Source organism: Excalfactoria chinensis, chromosome 22 (assembly GCF_039878825.1).
Source record: "Excalfactoria chinensis isolate bCotChi1 chromosome 22, bCotChi1.hap2, whole genome shotgun sequence".
Classification (NCBI taxonomy): Eukaryota; Metazoa; Chordata; class Aves; order Galliformes; family Phasianidae; genus Excalfactoria; species Excalfactoria chinensis.
The window spans coordinates 2,461,883-2,479,996 of record NC_092846.1 but is presented as its reverse complement, the minus strand read 5'-3'; the positions used below and the strand labels follow the sequence as shown (position 1 = coordinate 2,479,996).

General features: G+C 55.7%; 2 protein-coding genes across 17 annotated transcripts in view; both read right to left on the bottom strand.

Moving 5' to 3' along the window:
* Window positions 1–12,602, bottom strand: part of EPB41 (erythrocyte membrane protein band 4.1) — a 68,452-nt gene extending 55,850 nt beyond the window's left edge. For 5 of the 16 annotated variants that reach the window (XM_072355387.1, XM_072355388.1, XM_072355390.1 and 2 more), the window contains exon 1: window positions 12,488–12,602. Coding sequence is in view for 5 of the 16 variants with exons in the window: in XM_072355377.1 (XP_072211478.1) it covers window positions 11,326–11,623 (298 nt within the window). In the remaining 11 variants the exon portion in view is untranslated. Of the gene's footprint in view, window positions 1–314; window positions 492–11,325; window positions 12,351–12,487 lie in introns of those variants that run through there. The other 11 variants (XM_072355379.1, XM_072355383.1, XM_072355384.1 and 8 more) reach the window with 6 other exon arrangements.
* Window positions 12,603–13,991: 1,389 nt separating this feature from the next.
* On the bottom strand, window positions 13,992–17,878 carry LOC140261830 (CCN family member 2-like). Its single transcript, XM_072355678.1, has 5 exons — window positions 17,723–17,878; window positions 15,621–15,834; window positions 15,001–15,252; window positions 14,443–14,651; window positions 13,992–14,303 (listed from the first exon to the last, which is right to left on the bottom strand). The coding sequence occupies exons 1-5, from the start codon at window positions 17,876–17,878 to the stop codon at window positions 13,992–13,994; spliced, it is 1,143 nt and encodes a 380-aa protein (XP_072211779.1).
* Between the last annotated feature and the right edge of the window lie 236 nt (window positions 17,879–18,114).

Below are 18,114 nucleotides of genomic sequence, written 5' to 3'. Positions count from 1 at the left end.
TCTCCTGCTGAGCCGCGGCCTTGCAGCATCACACACACACACACACCCGTGCACACACAGCCTGCACCGTGCAAGCGACACCCCAGACACGCAGCGCTTGCACAGCACGCGCACGCCACGCCGCACGTGCAACGCGTGCATCACCCACGCAGAGAGAAGCCCCGTGCACGCCCGCGTACAGAGCCGTGCACACACGCAAGCCGCGCACAACGCATGCACCGAAGCGCCCACACGGCCGCGCCGTGCAAAACACAACGGCGCGAGCCCGGACGCGCCGTGCCCGCGCACGCGGCCCCGCGTGCACGCGCACTTACCCACCCGCCTCTGCTGCTCCTCACGCAGCGCACCGGGGCCCCGCGAAGAGCCCTCGGTGCGCTGCCTCGGGGCCGAGCCGAACCGAATCGAGCCGAACCGAACCCAAGCGATCCGAGCCCCGCCGCGCCCGCCGGCAGCGTCCTCCAGCCCTCCTCTCGCCCTCCCGCCCGCACTCTGGCTCTGCCCCCGGTCCCGCCCCCACCCACAACACTGTAGTAAGTTCCCATTGGTGGATCTCAGGGGGCGGGACGCCGCGCTGCGCTCCTATTGGTGGAAGGGAAAAGGCGGCTGTCGGGGAGGGCGGGGGGAGCGGCTGCGTCTCCCCCACACACTCACTTTCCCCTCGGGGCTCCGACGGGAGCGGCTGCCCGCCCGGCTCCCTCACAGCCCCGGCGGCGTTACGGCCCGCAGGGACCGGGCTGGGCTCGCACACAACGGGGGACGGCAGAAAGAAGCGTCCTCGCCTCAGTATATCCCAAGCGGCCAACCTCCTCGGTGACCCAGATTGAGGAGCGCGGCCTCTGAGGGAGAGAGCGAGGGGGGTTACCTCAGGGAGGCGGAGGAAGGAGCCGGGCTGAAGGGAGGCAAAAGGCGCTCTAAAAAGGATTTTGTTGCTTAATTCAACCCCAAATCCTTCCGGGTGTGCAAACGGCAGCGCCGACAACACGTGTGTGTTGGGAGGCTTCGATTCTTCCTTCCTGCACTGCCCCAAACTGACCCCTGAAACCTCATAGGAAGCAATGGAAATCTCTTACATTCCTCACTATAGGAACAGTTTGCCCCTGTGCCAATATTGCAGGTATTTAAAGAACTGCCCCCCCCGGTTTAAGTCGCTCATAGGAGTCCCTTCGAGATGAGGAATTATTTTAATAAGTCAGGATTTCTTGGTATTCAGCTGCTGCATACGGGACTAAGGAAAGGAATTGTATCCATGCGAGGCATTTGTTTGTGATCTCTAAGGCAGGAGCCATTCCTTGAAGCTGAAGGGCTGCTGTGGGGTTGCTCTGATGCTCAAGCGCTGCTCCATGCAAACCAAGCAGCACTGATGCACAGCACCCTACCCGTGTCTGTGTGATGGGCACACAGCTAGCAAACAGCTCCAGGTCCGCCTGCAGCACCTTAAGAGCTCCTCGGCACCAGATTAGCTCCAGCTGAGGTAAGTTCTTCATAAAAATATCCTTTGTAAGGTGATCCGATGCACTGCCGGTAGGATTTGTGCATTAAGACACAGCTCCCACTTTGGCATTGCGGATGAACAATGCATTCAAAGCATTACCAGCACAAATAATAAACTTCACGTAGCCCTCCATACCCCGAGGAGCTTCTCTAAATGAGGAATTCCCAGTCTAAACAAAGGAGCTATGTGGCGTGCTGGTATCGGTGCTGCCTCCCCCAAAGCAAGGAGAATTTAGGATGAAGAGAAATAGTCAGGATTGCTCCAAGCTCTAAGAAAACAAGGAAAGGAAGCTGGCCGACTGGATCATTTATAGACCACTGTTCTAAGCAAGCTGGTGGTACGTATGCTGTATGTATTGCACCCACAGCAGACACGTTCAGTTTCCACTTTGCTTAGCAAGAGAGCATCTCGAAGGCAGCAGCAGCCATTTCACAGAGCAAACAAGGTGGGAGGAGAGCAGGTGGCTTTGCTGGCCCTCTGCCCTTGGCTCCTCTTCCCAGATTTAGTGTCACCATCAGCAGTGCAGAGCTGGCCGATAGCAGAGGGATGAGGCGTAAAGGAAATCTCCCTTTGGCTTCACAAGCATCGTTTTACTGTAAACCAAACAGTGATGGAGAGCAAAGACAGCTCTGATAAAAGATTCACCTAGGAGGAAGAGACGCTTCAGGGTGCTGAATTCCTCCAGTGCTCTCATCTTGATTTAGTGGTAGACAGCAAAAAAAAAGCTTGCAGTAATTCACCTCCAACAGACTGAACTGCAAAGTGAAGAAACACTCACAGGATCACAAAGGAACGGCATCACTTTGCTACAACATGTGTGCATAGCAATGGCAGCCTGGGATATCCACACTTAACCAGCTCTGTACCGAACGTTGCTGCAGAGATAAACCTCCTCCAGCCTGCTCCAAAACCAACAACCAGCTCATTGTTGGGCAGGTTATTAAAGGGACCAACAGCACGCTCCACAGTCAAACAGCCTTAGTGACTTTGCTATTGTGAATCCACTTGGCAGCACAGCAGTGAATGCCAAGTTGTGCTTAAATCCAAGCTGCTTCTCCTAGTCTTTTTTCTATGCGGATCCTCTGTTGGAGGGTTTTATTCTTTTTGTTTTAAACCACAGGAGTTGTGCCATTTAAAGGCTGTTGTTGCAGAATTAAAACCACATGTTTTCTTTTTTTGTGGGCACGAGAATCCAGCCACTCTGTATTTTTGGAACTGGGTTGGTGTACGTGGGTGCCTTCTGGGGAGATGAGGAGGGCAATGGGGGAAAGCTGGGCTGGTTCCTCTACACACAGGAATTCCAGCCCCAGAACCCTGGTGATTTTTAAGCCCAATCACTGATCTGAAGGAAGCCCATGTTCATCCCATACAGTGTTTTGCTACACGGCACACCAGCTCCAAGAAGGAGGAGGAGTAAAACAGACATAGAGGAGGACAGGCTCTCTCCAGGCTGTGTGCCAGCACAGGGAACAGCTCCCTGGAAAGTCAGCTTTGTTCCAGGGCTTAGAGGCAGCGTGCAAAGCATGTTTCTGCCAAGATGCCCCATGTAAAGATTAGAGGAGGTCAGCTTAAGATTGCAGGATTGAGTTTTCATATGGCGAGTGTTTCTATGCCGAGAGGGAAATATTTTTTCCCCTGAAGTTTGGGTAGGAAGTATTAAACATACAAGTGGCTGCACTTAAAGGAGATAGAAAGTGCTTAGAAACCCCTGTGCATAGATTATAAGCAATGCTGTGAGTACAACTAGAAAAGACAGAGTCAGTGTGGGGCTGTCATGGGAAGAGCCAGCACAAGAGATGACACACACTGAGCACCAGGCCAGGAGCACTCCCTCATTTCAAGCACTTCTCACTTTTTCATTCCCTAACAGCCTTTGTGGAAAGAAGACAGGACCAGAAATAAGAGGAGCGTGCTCATAGCGTGCCCCTGCTCCCTACACATCACCACAGATTCCAGGAGATGCTGCTAAAAACCCTGGGTGTTTGGGCAGCAGGAAGACACCGCAGCCCTGTGCCAGCCTTCTACACCAAACGCAAGCAGCCAGCTTGGCCAGGGACACAGCTGTCACTTCAGCAGGGGACAGGCTCAGCTATGCAGCCTTTGTTGAAATAAACCTAAAAATAACAGTTAGTGCCACCTAGGGACCAGCTCTAAGGCAGGGACGCAGAAGAGCCGTACCACAAACAAAGAACGTCAGTGGCTGATTTACTCCATGCACGGTTGAGAAGTCAAACTGCAGCAAGGAGAGGCAGCTTAAACAACACCAGGAAGGTGTGTGTGGTTTGCACCGCAGCTTCACCCCCCACGGTTAGGTGCAGCTTTCACAACAGATTGTTCAAGCACAGATTGGACTCTGCACTGCTGCTCCCCTGAGCTGGGCAGAGCATCCCTCAGCTCTGAGCGTTCTAGTTCAGCAGACAGAGGGAAGCAACCATTCCTAGGTCAGGGTTTATGGAAGAGCAATGTCAAACGAGCTACAGCCAGGTGCTCAGAAGAGCCCTCTCACCTACAACAGAACATCACAAAGAAGCTGGACCTGCACATTAGTGGGAGATACCTGCCCAGAGCTAACCAGAGACATTCACCATGGAGCAAATACAGCTTGTAAGCAGAGCACAGCCCACCTCGTTTCTCCCATAAATAAGAGCTGAAGCACTCTGCTCCCCCACACACCTCCTTGGACCTTGTAGGGTTTGTCTTAAGCTACTAACGGGATCAGATTTGTCACCACCCTGAGTCCTCTCTCCAGATGATCCCGCAGCCTAATGCAGCATAGCCAGAGCCTGCTGAGAGAGGCAGTTCTGCAGGTGCGCAGTGATTAATTGGTGCACATTTCCATATCACAAATGGAGACCAAAAGAAAAGAAAGACTTCTAAGCTCGGTTGAAATACAGTATATTAACCTTTGAAAATGGCAGTCATGGATACCAGCTTCAAAAAGATTAATATCAATAGGGCAAAATCCCAGAGGGCAGCATCACATCGCCACCAGTTTCTCTGAAGCTTTACAAAATAAGGTGTTTTGGGGGCTTTATTTAAGGTTGTATATTTCCCCGCTCGTTTTAGGAAGGGAACCTGAAGCAGACCTGATTTATAGGCAGAACACAAGCAATGGGACCAGGAGGAAAGGAGAAATCAGCAGGCCTGAGGAAAGCTGTGGCTATGGATGAAAAAGCAGGAGGGGAAGGTGCCACAGCCAACTGCTGACAGTCACCCCGCGAAAAAGGTTTGTTACTGAAACAAACAACGCAGCTCACTCGTGTGCCACACACTGTGCTTCCACAAAGGCACAGCTGCAAGTTAACACGGTGCACACAGCAAACCTGCCGGGGGAGAGATGCAGCAATAGCTGCAGAAGCCAGATCTCACCCTTTCGTCCCGCTTCCACCGCAGACCGCATCAGAAAGAAGCTAATAATCATTAAGCTGCCATCTTTTATTTCTAATTATTTGCCTCCACAGCAGGGTTCCTGCAGCCATCAAGGAGGAGGGAAGCAAGTCTCAAGGGAGTAACTGTTTTGAAGGGGGCTCGCAGCTGCCACTGTGTGAATGGCTCTCCAAGAACAGGAGCAACTGCTGCAAGCTGCCCACAGAGCTGGGAGCAAAGCATCTCTGCGAGGGCTGGATTGCAATGTTGATTTTTAGGTCAACTAAAACAGCTTTTCTTATGCAACAAGGGATACAGAAAGCTCACACGCTTTGAGGTTGCTTTGTTGTTGTTGTTGGGTTGGTTGTTTTTTCTTTGCTTTCATTTAATTAGATGGTAATTCAGAAGGCAGCGCTGCTATTTTAAACACCACAATGAGAAGTATTTCACTGCCTTGCAAAGCGCTGAAGTGGAAGCAGTTAGCAAAGCCAGCCCTAGAACTTGACACTGCTTTGGATTCTGCCCATCTCTTCTGATGGGACAAACAGGAGGGAAGCCCTGCTGCCCCAGTGCCAGGAGGGACTGTGAGCAGAACATCTCATTGGAAGGCAGAAAAGCAAAAGACCTCGTTTGCTCTTCCTCTTTGAGCTATACTTGGAATACAAATGACAGGAAGGCCCAAGTTTACAACGCAACAGCTGTTCAACAGCTCCATGCAGCAAGAACCTTTTCTAGGAGAATACCTCAGTCAATTAAACAAGAGAGAAACGATTTCACGAGCAGGTAAACACTGAGATGACAACATGCAGCTCACGGCACCACCAGGACCAACACACAGAAGGACACACCTCTACAACAAACAGCCCTGAACATTCTTCTACTAGCACACACCTCCCCTGACCTCACAGATCTGATGGGCTTCAAATGATGGCAACGTATGTGAAGGCCCAGAACACAACCCCAAATGGCAAAGGTTCCTCTTGCTGTTCCTGCAACTCAGCTCTTGTCTGTTCCTGCTCCCCAGCTCTTCTCTCATCTCCCCCTAGAAGCTGACCGTGGTACTCTCAGCACTGCTGCCCAACACTATTAAGCCAGGAAAAGACACTGACCTGCCACAGCTCCCATGTATTTTGTGTTCACCTCAGAGATAAGCCAGGCTTAAGGATGGAAGCCAACCTGAGCCATCTGATTTCTCTGCTAGGTAAGGGTCAGGGTTATCCCTGACCCACTGAAACTGTACCACAGAGCCTTTATCTTGGCCTTGTTTGCTGGGTGAGATTAACACCAGGTTTCCTCCACCATCAGGAATACCGACATACACACATTGCATTTTGCTAACACGTTTCTTCAAACTCCAGCTCCAGGCGAACACGCTGCCTGCATCTCTCACAGTTAAACCTCTTGTGCAGAAGGGTTTTATCCTGCATTCAAATGACTGCTTGGGGTTTGGGTGGCAGCTCGGCACTTCTGATCAAGGCAGATTCTCTGGTTAATTAATTCTCCTTCTCTTAGAGACTCAGTAGCAAAAACCACTCATTCAGAACAGGAGACAGTCATGCAGATAGCACTTCACTGGGTTCTATGTAAGAACAACAGGTTCATACTTGGGTCTGATTCATCTCCAGCCCTCCCTTGTGAGGCACCGTGTAACAACGCTGAGTGGAGAATCAAACCATCTGCTCCCAGAGCCTTCCCCTGCCACCAAACCTCTGCTGAGAGACCACACGAACCCACTGCACTGCGAGGATTTCCCCCCACACAAAGAAGGATCTCCATGACCATAAGCTGGAAGTATCAGCACGCAGGGCACTTCTCCAAGCTCGCAGTGCATTTCCTGCAGGAAGAGCCCCAGGCTGCTGCCTGCAAAGCCACATTTCTACCCAGGGGAACCCAGCACAGCTGCAAACCTCCAGGGAGGCTCTTACACAACTACAGCACTGATTTAGAAGCAACAGCTCTTGGGAGGAATTTGGGGAGAAACGGGGAACGCTGCTTGCTGCTACCAGGGAAATTTCAACCTCCACGTGTTCACGTGCCATCAGCTCAGGGTCAGTGCTCAGCCTGGACACTGCTATATGAAATGCCTTTCACTATCTCAAACATTCACACGTACACACGATAAATCCCACTTTATTTAAACACAACCAGCACTCCGGACTTTGAGATGGAAGAAACAAGCCAGCTCGTTATTAAAGCCTAAGGGCTTCATTTCAGCTGTTCTTTGAAACAGGACTTACCCAGAGACGAGGCAGCAGGGCAGCACACGCAGGCCAGGCACCAGGATCCATGGCAGGGCAGTGCATAGGAGAGAAAGGAGAAGAGACAGCGGTCAGTAAGCAGTTCCAGCCGCACAAGAAAAGCCCTTCACACACTGCAAATATCCCTCCAGCCACAACGTGCTCCTGTTTGTACTTCATGCCATCCCCGCCGCGCGGAGTTCGCGTAAGTGAACCACAGCATCTGGCTTTTCTCAGAACAGCAGGTGGAACCGGACTATCACGTTGGGCCACTTCTTAGAAACGTAAACACCGAGTGCAGAAGGGGGGGGGGAAACAACGTAATAAATCAGCCTGTTACCCAACGCTGATAAAGCAGAAGGCGCTCAGACCGCCGTCCTGTGCTCAGTGTGCTCCAGCAGTGCGGGGTGCCTGCGTGGCTCAGGTGCCCCCTGGCACAGCTGGGCTGGAGGAGCAGTGAGCTCAGCTCCGGTTCCTACGGGCTTGCATAACTTCCAGCTTCTCTTTTAGGTTTCAACAGGCTGGGGGTGGACTTGGCACGGCGTGCCTCCAGCCCTCCGACTCCAAAGGGCTTCAACTGAGCCCTCTAGTGGGCTTTAAGAACTCAACAAAACACCCATAGACCTAATTTAATTAACACTCTGCCAGAGGCCTCTAAACCCTAATCCTCTCAACAAAAGGATCATTAACTAAATGAAAAGATTCAAGAGAGCAACGGGGCTCTCAGCCACAGCCAGGCCAGCAGTGTGCTCTGCTGGGCACACAATAGAGCCTTAAAATGCCCCAAAATGGTCCTCAGCTCAGGGTACGTCTGACACAAGCACAGAGCAGCACGTGTGGGAGGGACACTGAGCTGCACCAGAGCGATGGGAACAGCTTCATCCCCATCCTTTGGGGTGTGGATGTGTCCATGGGCCATCGCATCCACCACACCATGCTGACCATCCCTGTGCAGTCAGCTCTGGTGAGCATGGGAGCCCTCGGAGCTGGAGCGGGGGGATATCAGCACAGTGCTGATTGATTCCAAGGTTCTGCTGTGTCAGAGCCCAGCAAGCAGGCAAAGGGAGCTCTGAAGGCTGGGACAGCATCTCCATCCAAGGGCCATTTGGGGGCAATCCAAGGCCTGCATGAACAGCAGGGAGGGTCATCCCCATAGAAGAAAGCAAGAGATGGGGTGTACATTGGCAGACCAATTCATAGCATGCAAGGATACATTCCATTAAAGTACAGTCAAGAAAAACATATAAAGTCAGAGGTTCCCAGCCCACACAGCTCACTTCAATAGGACAGAGCTGATGGAGGTTTGGAGTTGCCCTTTGCTTTCATGGAAAGCAACCTCCAGTTTCTAAGCCACACATGGGACCCAGAGGCTGCAAAGAGCGTGTCCACAGGAGTACTCATTAGTACGGTGAGCAGAACAGAGCTTAATTACAGAGCAGAGACAGCTCCCTCCGGGTTGGACGAGTGCAGGCTGTGCTGCCCCACAGGGAGGGCATTCCTCATGGACCTACCCCCGGCCACCCTCATCCCAATCAGGACCCTCGCAAGAAGCTGCAGAGCTCCAGCCCACAACCAGGAGAAGCCAAGAAGAGTAAGACTTCAGGTGTTGCTTGCTTCCATCAGCAGCCTACACAAGTCTCATTGGAGATGCTACTGCAGCCCCCCCACAGGTACCGGTGCCCAATGGAAACACTTGTCCAGAGGAGCAGAGTCTGACCAAAGCCCAGATCTCATCTCCACCCACGGTGCTCACCAGGGCAGAGGCTGCTCCACACCCCAAGGGCTGATTTAACCTGGGCTGGGCTCTAAGAAAGGCCAGAGGTGCTTTAGCACATTCCTTCTCCACAACCCAGCCCATCACAGAGCCTTGCTGGGAAGCATTTATGCAGCCCCCCACTTTCAGCAGACACGTTTCCAGGACAGCTGCTGCCACGCGGAGCCCGAAGACACGGGAACAGCCGTTCCCAGAGCTAATGAGGCTGTCCTGCTTTGACCCGGGGCACTTTTCAACAGACACAGAATAAACAGCCCTCCCTGTGTTCACCTCCCAGAATAAATCCCACGAGCTCCCATCTCCCCAGCGCAGGCAAGAACACAGATGGTCACGGAGATTAAAACATACAGAGAATTAACAGCCCCGTGCAAATGAGCTTCTCCATCCAGCCCAGTGCTGCCAGGTGGCACGAGGAGCAGCGCTGGGACACAAGCAGCACGCTTTGCTGAGCTGCACTCACAGCCCCACATCCAGCAACACAAGGCCAGAGCCTGCATGGGAAGGGAGATGCAAACTGCCAGAGGATGCGCTGCAATAACCACGTCTGCTTCAGCCCGGCTCCAGTCGGTGTTTCTAAGGGGCAGCTTTCAGAGTCAGCATCTGAATTAGTGCAGATTCACGGGGATGACTCAGGACGGGCTCTCAGACCCCTCCTGAAATGCCAACAAGCAGCTGAACCCACCTGCAAAAAGGTCTGGAGGGAGGGTACAGAAATCCAAGCCCTGAAAGGCTGGTGCTGCCTGGCAAGCAATAAAACCATCACTGCATCCTCCTCCTTGTGCCGCTTACCAGGATGCCAAACCTTACCGCGTGCTCAGTAAACTACCAAGTGCTCACCTCACTCTTTGCTCCCCCAACAAGGCTTTCCCAGGAACTGCAGGTTCCTTACTCACCTATTCACAACCAGCAGCAGAGAACACTTTAATAGGATTCATTAATTTAATTGAACGCTGCAGAGGATGTCGGTGATTTTGTGTTTGCAAAGGGCTTTAGGATGAGCAAAGGGAAGAGCAAAGACAGGCCCTGCTCCCTAAAATGCTTCAGAGGGGCCGAGCTGGGGCTTGATGGTGAGCCCCAATAGCAGGTGTTGGAACTGGATGCTCTTCAAGGCCCTTTCTAACCTCAGCCATTCTATGACTCCATGAAGCCAAAGGCTCAGCATCCTCCAGGCGTGTTTTCCCAGCTGCCTCCAAACAGAATCACACGGAACCACTGAGGAGGAGGCAGAAAACTCCAGCGCTGCAAATCCCAGCTCCCTTCCCACCTCTCCTTCACCCAAAAAGCTGCAAACGAGAGACAGCTTCAAAGCTCTGCCTTTCTGATGGCTCACGTGAAGCTCAAGCAACACAAAGCCTCTTCTACCTGCCCCTCCGTGCTGCTGGGTGCACACATGGAGTGGGAGCCCAGATGGTGCACGTGCTGCTCCTGGGGCTCTGCACACAAGCCTGACTTTGCAGGCTTCTCCCCAAGGGTAGCAGGAGGGGGCTGCAGACAAACCACGTTAATTGGATCGACCGAGAGCCCTGTAAGGCAGGGAGCAGCTGCTCAGAACCTCTTGTGAACAGCAAAAAGAGTTTCCATCTCAGGAGCAGGCAGGGATTAAACACCACCAACCAACAGCCCTTTTCACTGCGCAGAGTGCATTCCTTCCTCCCCCCAAATTAATCAGATCTACAAAAAACAACCAGGAAGTTCAGCAACTTGGAGCAGTGACAGCAGCAGGAGGATTTTCCAGGCCTTCCAGCTTGTTTTGCAAGCCCTGTGTTATGTAAACCACTGCCGTGCCCATCGTGGAGCCGGAGCCAGCTGGCAGCCACCACAGCAGGTTGGGTGCAACATTCCTTCCCAGGCACCTTCCCCCATGGCTCTCAGCAGAGAATGCCTTGTGCTCCACGTCTAATTGCTCAGCAATTCATCATCTTCCCAAGGTTTGGGGTTTTCCAGGACGCTCCAACCTGTCCCAGCACCAGCTACCGAACTGCTGCCCCAAGCAAAGCCTCCCTGCTGGGCACATCCCATGCACTGAGGTGTTCCCTACACCATGCAACCAACCCTTGGCTTTGCTGTGGAGGGCTGAGCAGCTCACACAGCCATTAGTGTCCCAATAGAGCCCACAGCTGAGCCCCTCTGCATCCTAATTGAGACCTAACAACGTGCAGAGAGTTACTGGGGGCTGGGCAGGAGAGCAGACATGAGGGGCAGCCCTGAGAACTCCAGGCCCCCATTGCCCATCCCAGAGCCGAGGAACGCCGATCCTCTGTCCATCAGCAGCCTCTAGTGGGAAGAAACAGACCCACAGAGCCCACCCCGGGGTGGCAGCGCTGATGGTTAATGGGTGCATCACCCCGGCTGGGGGCCGCCCCCACGGCTCCGCGCTGCTCCTGGCTCAGCAGCGACTGCAGCACCAGCCTGACTCAGCCGCACCAACCAAAGCCAAACACGAGCCAACCCCAGACCTTCATCCGCCGCAGCGCTGAGCCTCTGCCCAGAGAACGAAGCCAAAACGCCGCCCTGCACCACAGCACGGACGCGGCGCTCCAACAGAAGCACCGGCGGCACGACGCTGCTCCCCGGGGTACGGCTGCAAACCAGGAGCAGAAGCTCCGCTCCACGTGCGATGGATGCTCCAGCTCCGCCCAAAGGGCAGCTGCCTCCGCTCAGCCCCCAGCGACGGGACCGCGAGACGCTGCACTGCAGGCAGCTCCGCTGCGGATGAGGCGGCACTTTGCAGCTCGGCGCTGTCAGACCCTCCATTCAGCCCGGAGCTGCTCTTAAAGGAGCGGCGAAGCGAAGCACAGAGCGCAGGGAGCAGCTGCAGCGCAGCCCTGAGGATGCAGCTCCACGAACGGAGCAACTTTTCGCTCTGCTCCCATCGTGCCCCGTTCTGAGCGCAGAGCCGAGCAGGGGACGCATCCCATAGGGTCAGGGAGCGGCCGAACACCTCGATCCAAACCCCACGAGCTCCGGCCGGGCCCGGAGGGGCTGCAGACCCAGAGAACGTGCGGGATTAAACGGAGCTGGGAACCTCAATCCTGTGTCACCTGAAACTCTGGCACGGTCGCAAGTGACTCCCACGGCCAAACCCGATTACCGCCCGGCCCCGCCGCTCCCCCGCGTCCCGAGCGAAAAGCCTCCGGTAAATCAATCCCCAGCGAGGCGGGCAGCGCCGGGCCGAGCCAAAGGCGGATCGCTGCGCTGCAACGCGGACCTAAAGATAGAGAGCGGCCCCTGCGACTCTGGCTCGGAGCCCAGCGGGACGCGGGGAACCAGAAGCCCCCGGAACGGAGGATGGGAGCGGGCAGGGAAAGGCGGGATGAGATGGCAGGACCGCCGGACCCGGTTCGGAGCCGGTTCGGAGCCGGTTCCAACACCGGCACAAAGCGGAGCGCTCCGAACGGCGACGGACTGTGAAGCTCCCCACCCCCGTACGCTGCACCGGGAGACCGAACCCCGCGGAGCCCGGCGCTCGTACAGCGGCCCGAGCAGAGAACGGAGTGACCGAACGGGGCAGCCCCGAGCGCCGCAGCACAGACCCGGCCGAGCTGCAGCCCCGCAACAGCGACAAGCGGCAGCCGGGACCCCCCAGCGCCGCCCCCCTTCGCGACCCCCCGCACTTACCGGGGCCGCTCCGCGCTGCCTCCACCTGCGCCGCCGGCCCCGCCCCCTGTGACGTCACGCGCACCGCCCCCGCACCGTTGACCACGCCCACTCCGTGCAGGCCCCGCCCACCGGCGCGGCGTTTGGGGGGCGGGGCCGGCGGCGGCGCTGCAGTGGGCGGGGCGGGCAGGTGCGGTGTGACGTCACGGGTCGCTGGGCAGGAAAGCTCCGCGCGGGGGTTTCGGGGTCGTGTCGGTGGGTTCCGTGACGTCACCGCGCCATATAAGGCAACGGAACGACCCCCCTCAAACACACACATACACATATACACACATACACCCCCGTTTCGGTACCAGCGGTGCTTTGGGCCTCGCGGTCCGGGCTGATAAGGACACACCCGGCCTTATCGCAGCTCTACACGCGGCCGCCGCCGATACGGGAAGGGCAGCGCCGGGGGGGGCTCCTCCCCGACACCCCCCACACCCAGCGAGCGGCTGGAAACGGCTCCGACCGGGCGGTAAAGGGCTGCGGGGATCCGGGATGTAGAAAGGGAAGGGATTTATTGGCGTGGAGTAACGTGCCACCTCAGCTGCTGCGGGATGCGGGAAGTGAGCAAAGCCCGGAGCTGGAGGGCAAAGGGAATTTACAGCTGGGATATAGAAAGCATCGATCTGTTGTTTGCAGCTTGGGGGGGATGCACAGCGGGATGAAGGTCACGGGATGGGAGCGGGATTGGGGCCGAGATGGGGGCTGCATCAGGGGCTGCAAAGGGAGAAGAGCTGCTGTGCGTTTGGATCGGCCCACTGCTTTGCTTTGGAATGGGAGCAGGGAAGGAGCAGGGCTCAGCACTGCAGCGTGGCCCATAATCCTGCTGGGCTGCAGCAGTGGGGATATAGAGAGGATGGGGGGGATGGAAGGCGCGAGGTCGGGCCCTTCACTCTGTGTTTCTCCTCAGATCAGCAGGAAGCAAATGAAAGAGGCTGCTGAGCGCCCTGTGGGCTCAGGGGTGGCTGTCCTGGATCCTCAGCGCCATGAGATGGAGTGAACAGCTGGAGAACCCCCGGCTCCAAGGGCTCTGCATCACTGCCCAACTCAGAGCAGAGCTGGGTTGATCCTCCACCTCCCAGCCCACCATCAACAGAGCTGAGATGCAGCTCCAGCCCTGCTGTGTGCCCTGGGCTACCTGCACGGTGTGGGCAGCTGAATGGCACAGGGTGCTGCGCCCACCACACTCTTTCTGGAGCCAAGCTGGAGCCAAATGGCTTTAGTCAGCTCTCCCACCCAGTCTATGGGAGAACAGATCAAGGTGGCAGCTCAGGTCTGCTCCCAGCTCCTCTGCTGTCAGCCAGCAGCACAGGACAGATGGGGCTGATCCCTCATCCACTGTATTAACAAGGAACGGTGCCGTGATGAAGAATGCGGCCCCTCACAGAGCAGGGGGAGGCGGTGATGCCCCACGGTGCAGCCATGAGAACGCTGCAGGGCCCTTCTGCCACCCCGTCCCATGGGTCTGGCACACAGAGAGCTACTGCCTGTCTGTTTCGATGTGGTCCCCGACCATCCTCCTATGGAAGGTGGCCAGGAAGACGTCGTTGTCCCGGGGACAGTCGTAGTGGCAGGAGCACGACTTGATGAACATCATCTTCCTCAGGAAGGAATCGCCCTCGGGGCAGCGGAACTCCACCTCAGCGGTGCTGGTGATGTATGGGGTGCAGCAGCGCCCGTCCATACAGCTGCCACAGAACTTGGGCCTGTAGGAGCGGGTGCTGGTGCAGCCTGAGAACTCAAAGAGAAGACGCTGGCGGGGCTTTGGGGTGCGCACGCATTTCCTCCCCTTCTAGGGAGAGAAGAGCAGCAAACAGCTCAACGGGAATGTGACAGTCAGACCAAAGCTCACCTGGCTCAGAAAGGACCTTTAGGATCACCAACCCATCCCGCCGTGCCCATAACCACGTCCCTCAGTGCCACATCCCTACCTTGGCTTTCTCCCAGGGGGAGTCACAGGGCCGCACCATGCAGAGCCGCGTCTCCTTCTCCAGGTGGCACTGGGGGTTGTTGTTGGTGACCCTGGCGGAGATGCCCATGCCGCAGCTCTTGGAGCACATGCTCCACTCGGTGGTCTGCACCAGGCAGTTCTGCTGCAGGTTGTTCAGCTCCGGCTCCTGCTCAGGATCCTCCCTGAAAACTGAGCCGAGAAGAAGAGACGTGAAGGTCAGGAACCCCACGGGGCCATGGATGGCCTGATCCGGTGGGAGGCAAAGCCGAGGGTCTTTAAGGTCCCTTCTAACCCAGCCATTCTGTGATCCACCCCCCCAGCCCAGCAAACACCCAACAGCTGTGCAGGATGCTGAGCAGGACGCAGTTCATCCCCTGCACTGAGCAAGAGCCTCCAGCTGCAAATAAAGCAACTGCAGGCAGCCAGAGAGAGCCTCCATCCCCCAGCAACCCCCTCCATCCCCCAGCAACCCCCTCCATCCCTCAGCAACCCCCTCCATCCCCCAGCAACCCCCTCCATCCATCCGCCCATCTCCCACCTGCCATGACGGTTTCCTCGCTGTCCTCCTGGCCGCCCTCCTCACAGACCCACTCCTCACAGCACTTGTTGTGGATCTTCACCCTCCGTGGCTGAGGGCAGTCAGGAGATGGCAGGCGCAGGTCGGCCGAGCACAGCGGGATGCAGCCGATGGCCCCGTCCAGGCAGATGCACTGCAGCTTGCAGGTGGGCTGGAAGCTCTCCCCGTTGTGGTACACCTTGCCCAGCAGGTCACACGTTGCACCTTCACGAGCTGAGGAAGGAGGAGAAGGAGGTGTGGGAGCAGCAGTGATGCTCTAAGATCCGGCCCTGCACGGCGCTGGCTGTTGTAAGGGAGCAAAAGGCACCGTCCTCCTAAGAGCAGCTGCTTCCCCACGTCTGCATGTGGGCTGAGAAAGGAAAATCATGCACTGAGTTGACGAGCTTTGGGCTCCGCTGTGATCGTCCCCTTTGATGACCATCTTCCTTCCTTCCTTTCTTTGCTCTGATCTCTCATCTCCTCGGAGCTTTTCACTCCTTCCCAATCCAAATGAACGGAGCAAAACAAGCAAAAGGCATTTCCACCCGTGTCTGTTGAGGGCCGAAAGAGAAGCACACGAGGACGGAACGCGCGGCTCTCACCTAAGCAGACCCCGCTGCCTCTGTGGATGTTGGAGAAGTCGCAGTAGAGCCCCTTGTGGTGGTCGCAGGGCTCCTGCAGCGAGCACAGCTCGCCCAGCTGCCGGGCGCACACCTTGCAGCAGCCGCAGGCATCCAACACGTGGCTGGTGCCAGCGGGACACTGCAGGGGCTGGGAGGGACACCGGCATGGGAACGTGCAGCCCTGGGCTCCTGCCTGCAACAGAGAAAGTGAGTGTGCAACAGTGCGACTGGAGACGTGAGAACATCCCATTGGATCATCCCATCGTCTGCACAGCCACCCCATCCCCCCCACACACACACACTGTGTCCATTGCACCTCGTTATGCCCATAGAGGTCCCCTCTGCCTTCTCCTTCTCATATCTTGGACACTTGGTGAGCTCCAGCTGGCTTTTATGTCACGCTGGGTGCTACCCAGCCCTGTCTGAGCAGCTTCCTGGGATGCTGTGTTTGTTGTCAGTAATGGCAGTAAAGCATTGAATACACTGCAAATGCAGCAGCGATGTCCTGCTGGTTTCCATGCATGCTGAGGTGATGTGTTATTTAACCATGCAGCCACGTGGATGGGGGGGGGATGAGATGGTAGAAGGGTAAAGCATTGCTGGCACCGGGCCTGCATTAAACTACAATCCACGCACTGAAAGATACGATGACAAGCAGCTTTTTCCAGCTCAGCCACAGGCCATATAAAGAAACACCCCAAATCTCTCTCCTGCTGCAAACCAAACCAAACCAAACCAAAACAGCCTCTTTCTGCACAACACAGAACCCGAATGAAACCCAGCTGAGTTTTAGTTCTTGCCTTCATGAATCCTCGGTTGTGCTGTTTGTTTCCTTAAGAGCTCACCCCAGAAAACACCCAGCTTTGCTTCCCCAGCAAACACAGCATTTCCCCACCACGGCTATGGATGCAGAGGGGTTCCCCCTATAGGACTGGCACTTGATTCCCCTCTGCTGAAGGGTCTGTCCTTAAAACCACCCTATAACGTCACTGAGTGGGATCCCAGCTACAGATTCGCTCCAGCTTTGTTCTCCTTTCTGCTAAGAGTGCATTGCTGGGAACTCCAGGAACAGCAGAACCAGCATCAGAGCGAGGGGAAGGTTCAGGGAGGTGAGAGCCCAGACCTGGCATGCTGATGCTCCCTGCTCTGCTGGCAGCTCCCATTGAGCCTGGGGAAAGGAGCAAGATGTGCTCCCTGCTTTGCACGCACCCCAAACCTCTCCCTCTGCTCCCTCTGAAGGTGTGAGTGTGGGATGTGGGCTCACACTGGAGCAGCTCTGCAGCTCCTGGACAGTTTGCAGTCGGGTGTAGGGAGACAGCATGGCACTGCCTTTGCAATCTGCACTCACAGAGCTGGAGAAGGAATGCCTGGGAGCTGGGATGGCAGTTTGCTTTGGGAGCCAGGGGTTAATTCAATAAGCACAGAATTGGTTCCGTTCCACGCTCCAAGATTGGCAGAAGATAAAGCAGTCAGAACACGACCATTCCCACACAGGAACCTGATCAGAAGCTTTATTGCACCCATTAACACAAACAGGCACTCAAAGCAGCAAACTCGACTTCTTCACCGACCCGAAAAGACGCTGCAATTAGATCCCATGCTCACAAACACATTAATTATGCAGCAGTGTTCCCACTCGTACCGGCACTGCATTGCACACAAACGTCCCGAGCAGAACCCGCTGCTCTGTGTGTGCAGTTGGACACAGAACAGACCCAAACCCTGCAGGGTCTGTGGTTTGATTTCTATCTCAGGTCATTGCTCCAGGGGCAAATAGGTATTGGATGATGATGGTAATGATGTGGGCTATGAGATCCACTCCTCGCAGTGCTGCAAACCCAGCGGCGTCACCTCTTGATTCTCTTCCACTCTCTTCCAAGGCAGGGCTGGCTCTTGGCTCAGCAAAGCGAGCTCTGCTACCCTCCAGGCATCTTGCACAGTGCAGCTCTGTGTGCACCCACAGGGCTCTGCCTGCATTGCTCCATGCAGCCGGGAGTGGACAGACATCCCCAAAGCATCGCATGCATCGAAGCAAGAAGCTGCAGCAGCCAGAGAGCAAACAGCCATAGGTACATACATACCCAGTCAGGGGCAAGGAGCAGAAGAAGCAGAGTGTGAGCAGCTGTCCCTGCGCTGCCAGACATCCCCAGTGAGGGAAGGGAGGCGCTCAGCCCGCTGACCCACGCACTGCTTTCTGCTTCGGGATTTCCAGTCTCTCTTTGGAGCAAGTTGCACATCAGCTTCTCCTTAAATAGCCTCTCGGAGGAGGCGTGCCTGCCCTTGAGTGACAGTGTGCAGAGCAGCCCCAGATGGGTGCAAGAGGAATGCCCAGATTCCGGGGAAGGCGAACAGATTCCTGTGGCCCTGGAAGCTGCGGAGCCTGCAGGTCGGTTTTATTCCACGTGGGGAAACCAAATCCCAGCCAAAGCAAAGTTCTTATGGTTTTAATTCTTCCTTCTAACACCAAAAGTAT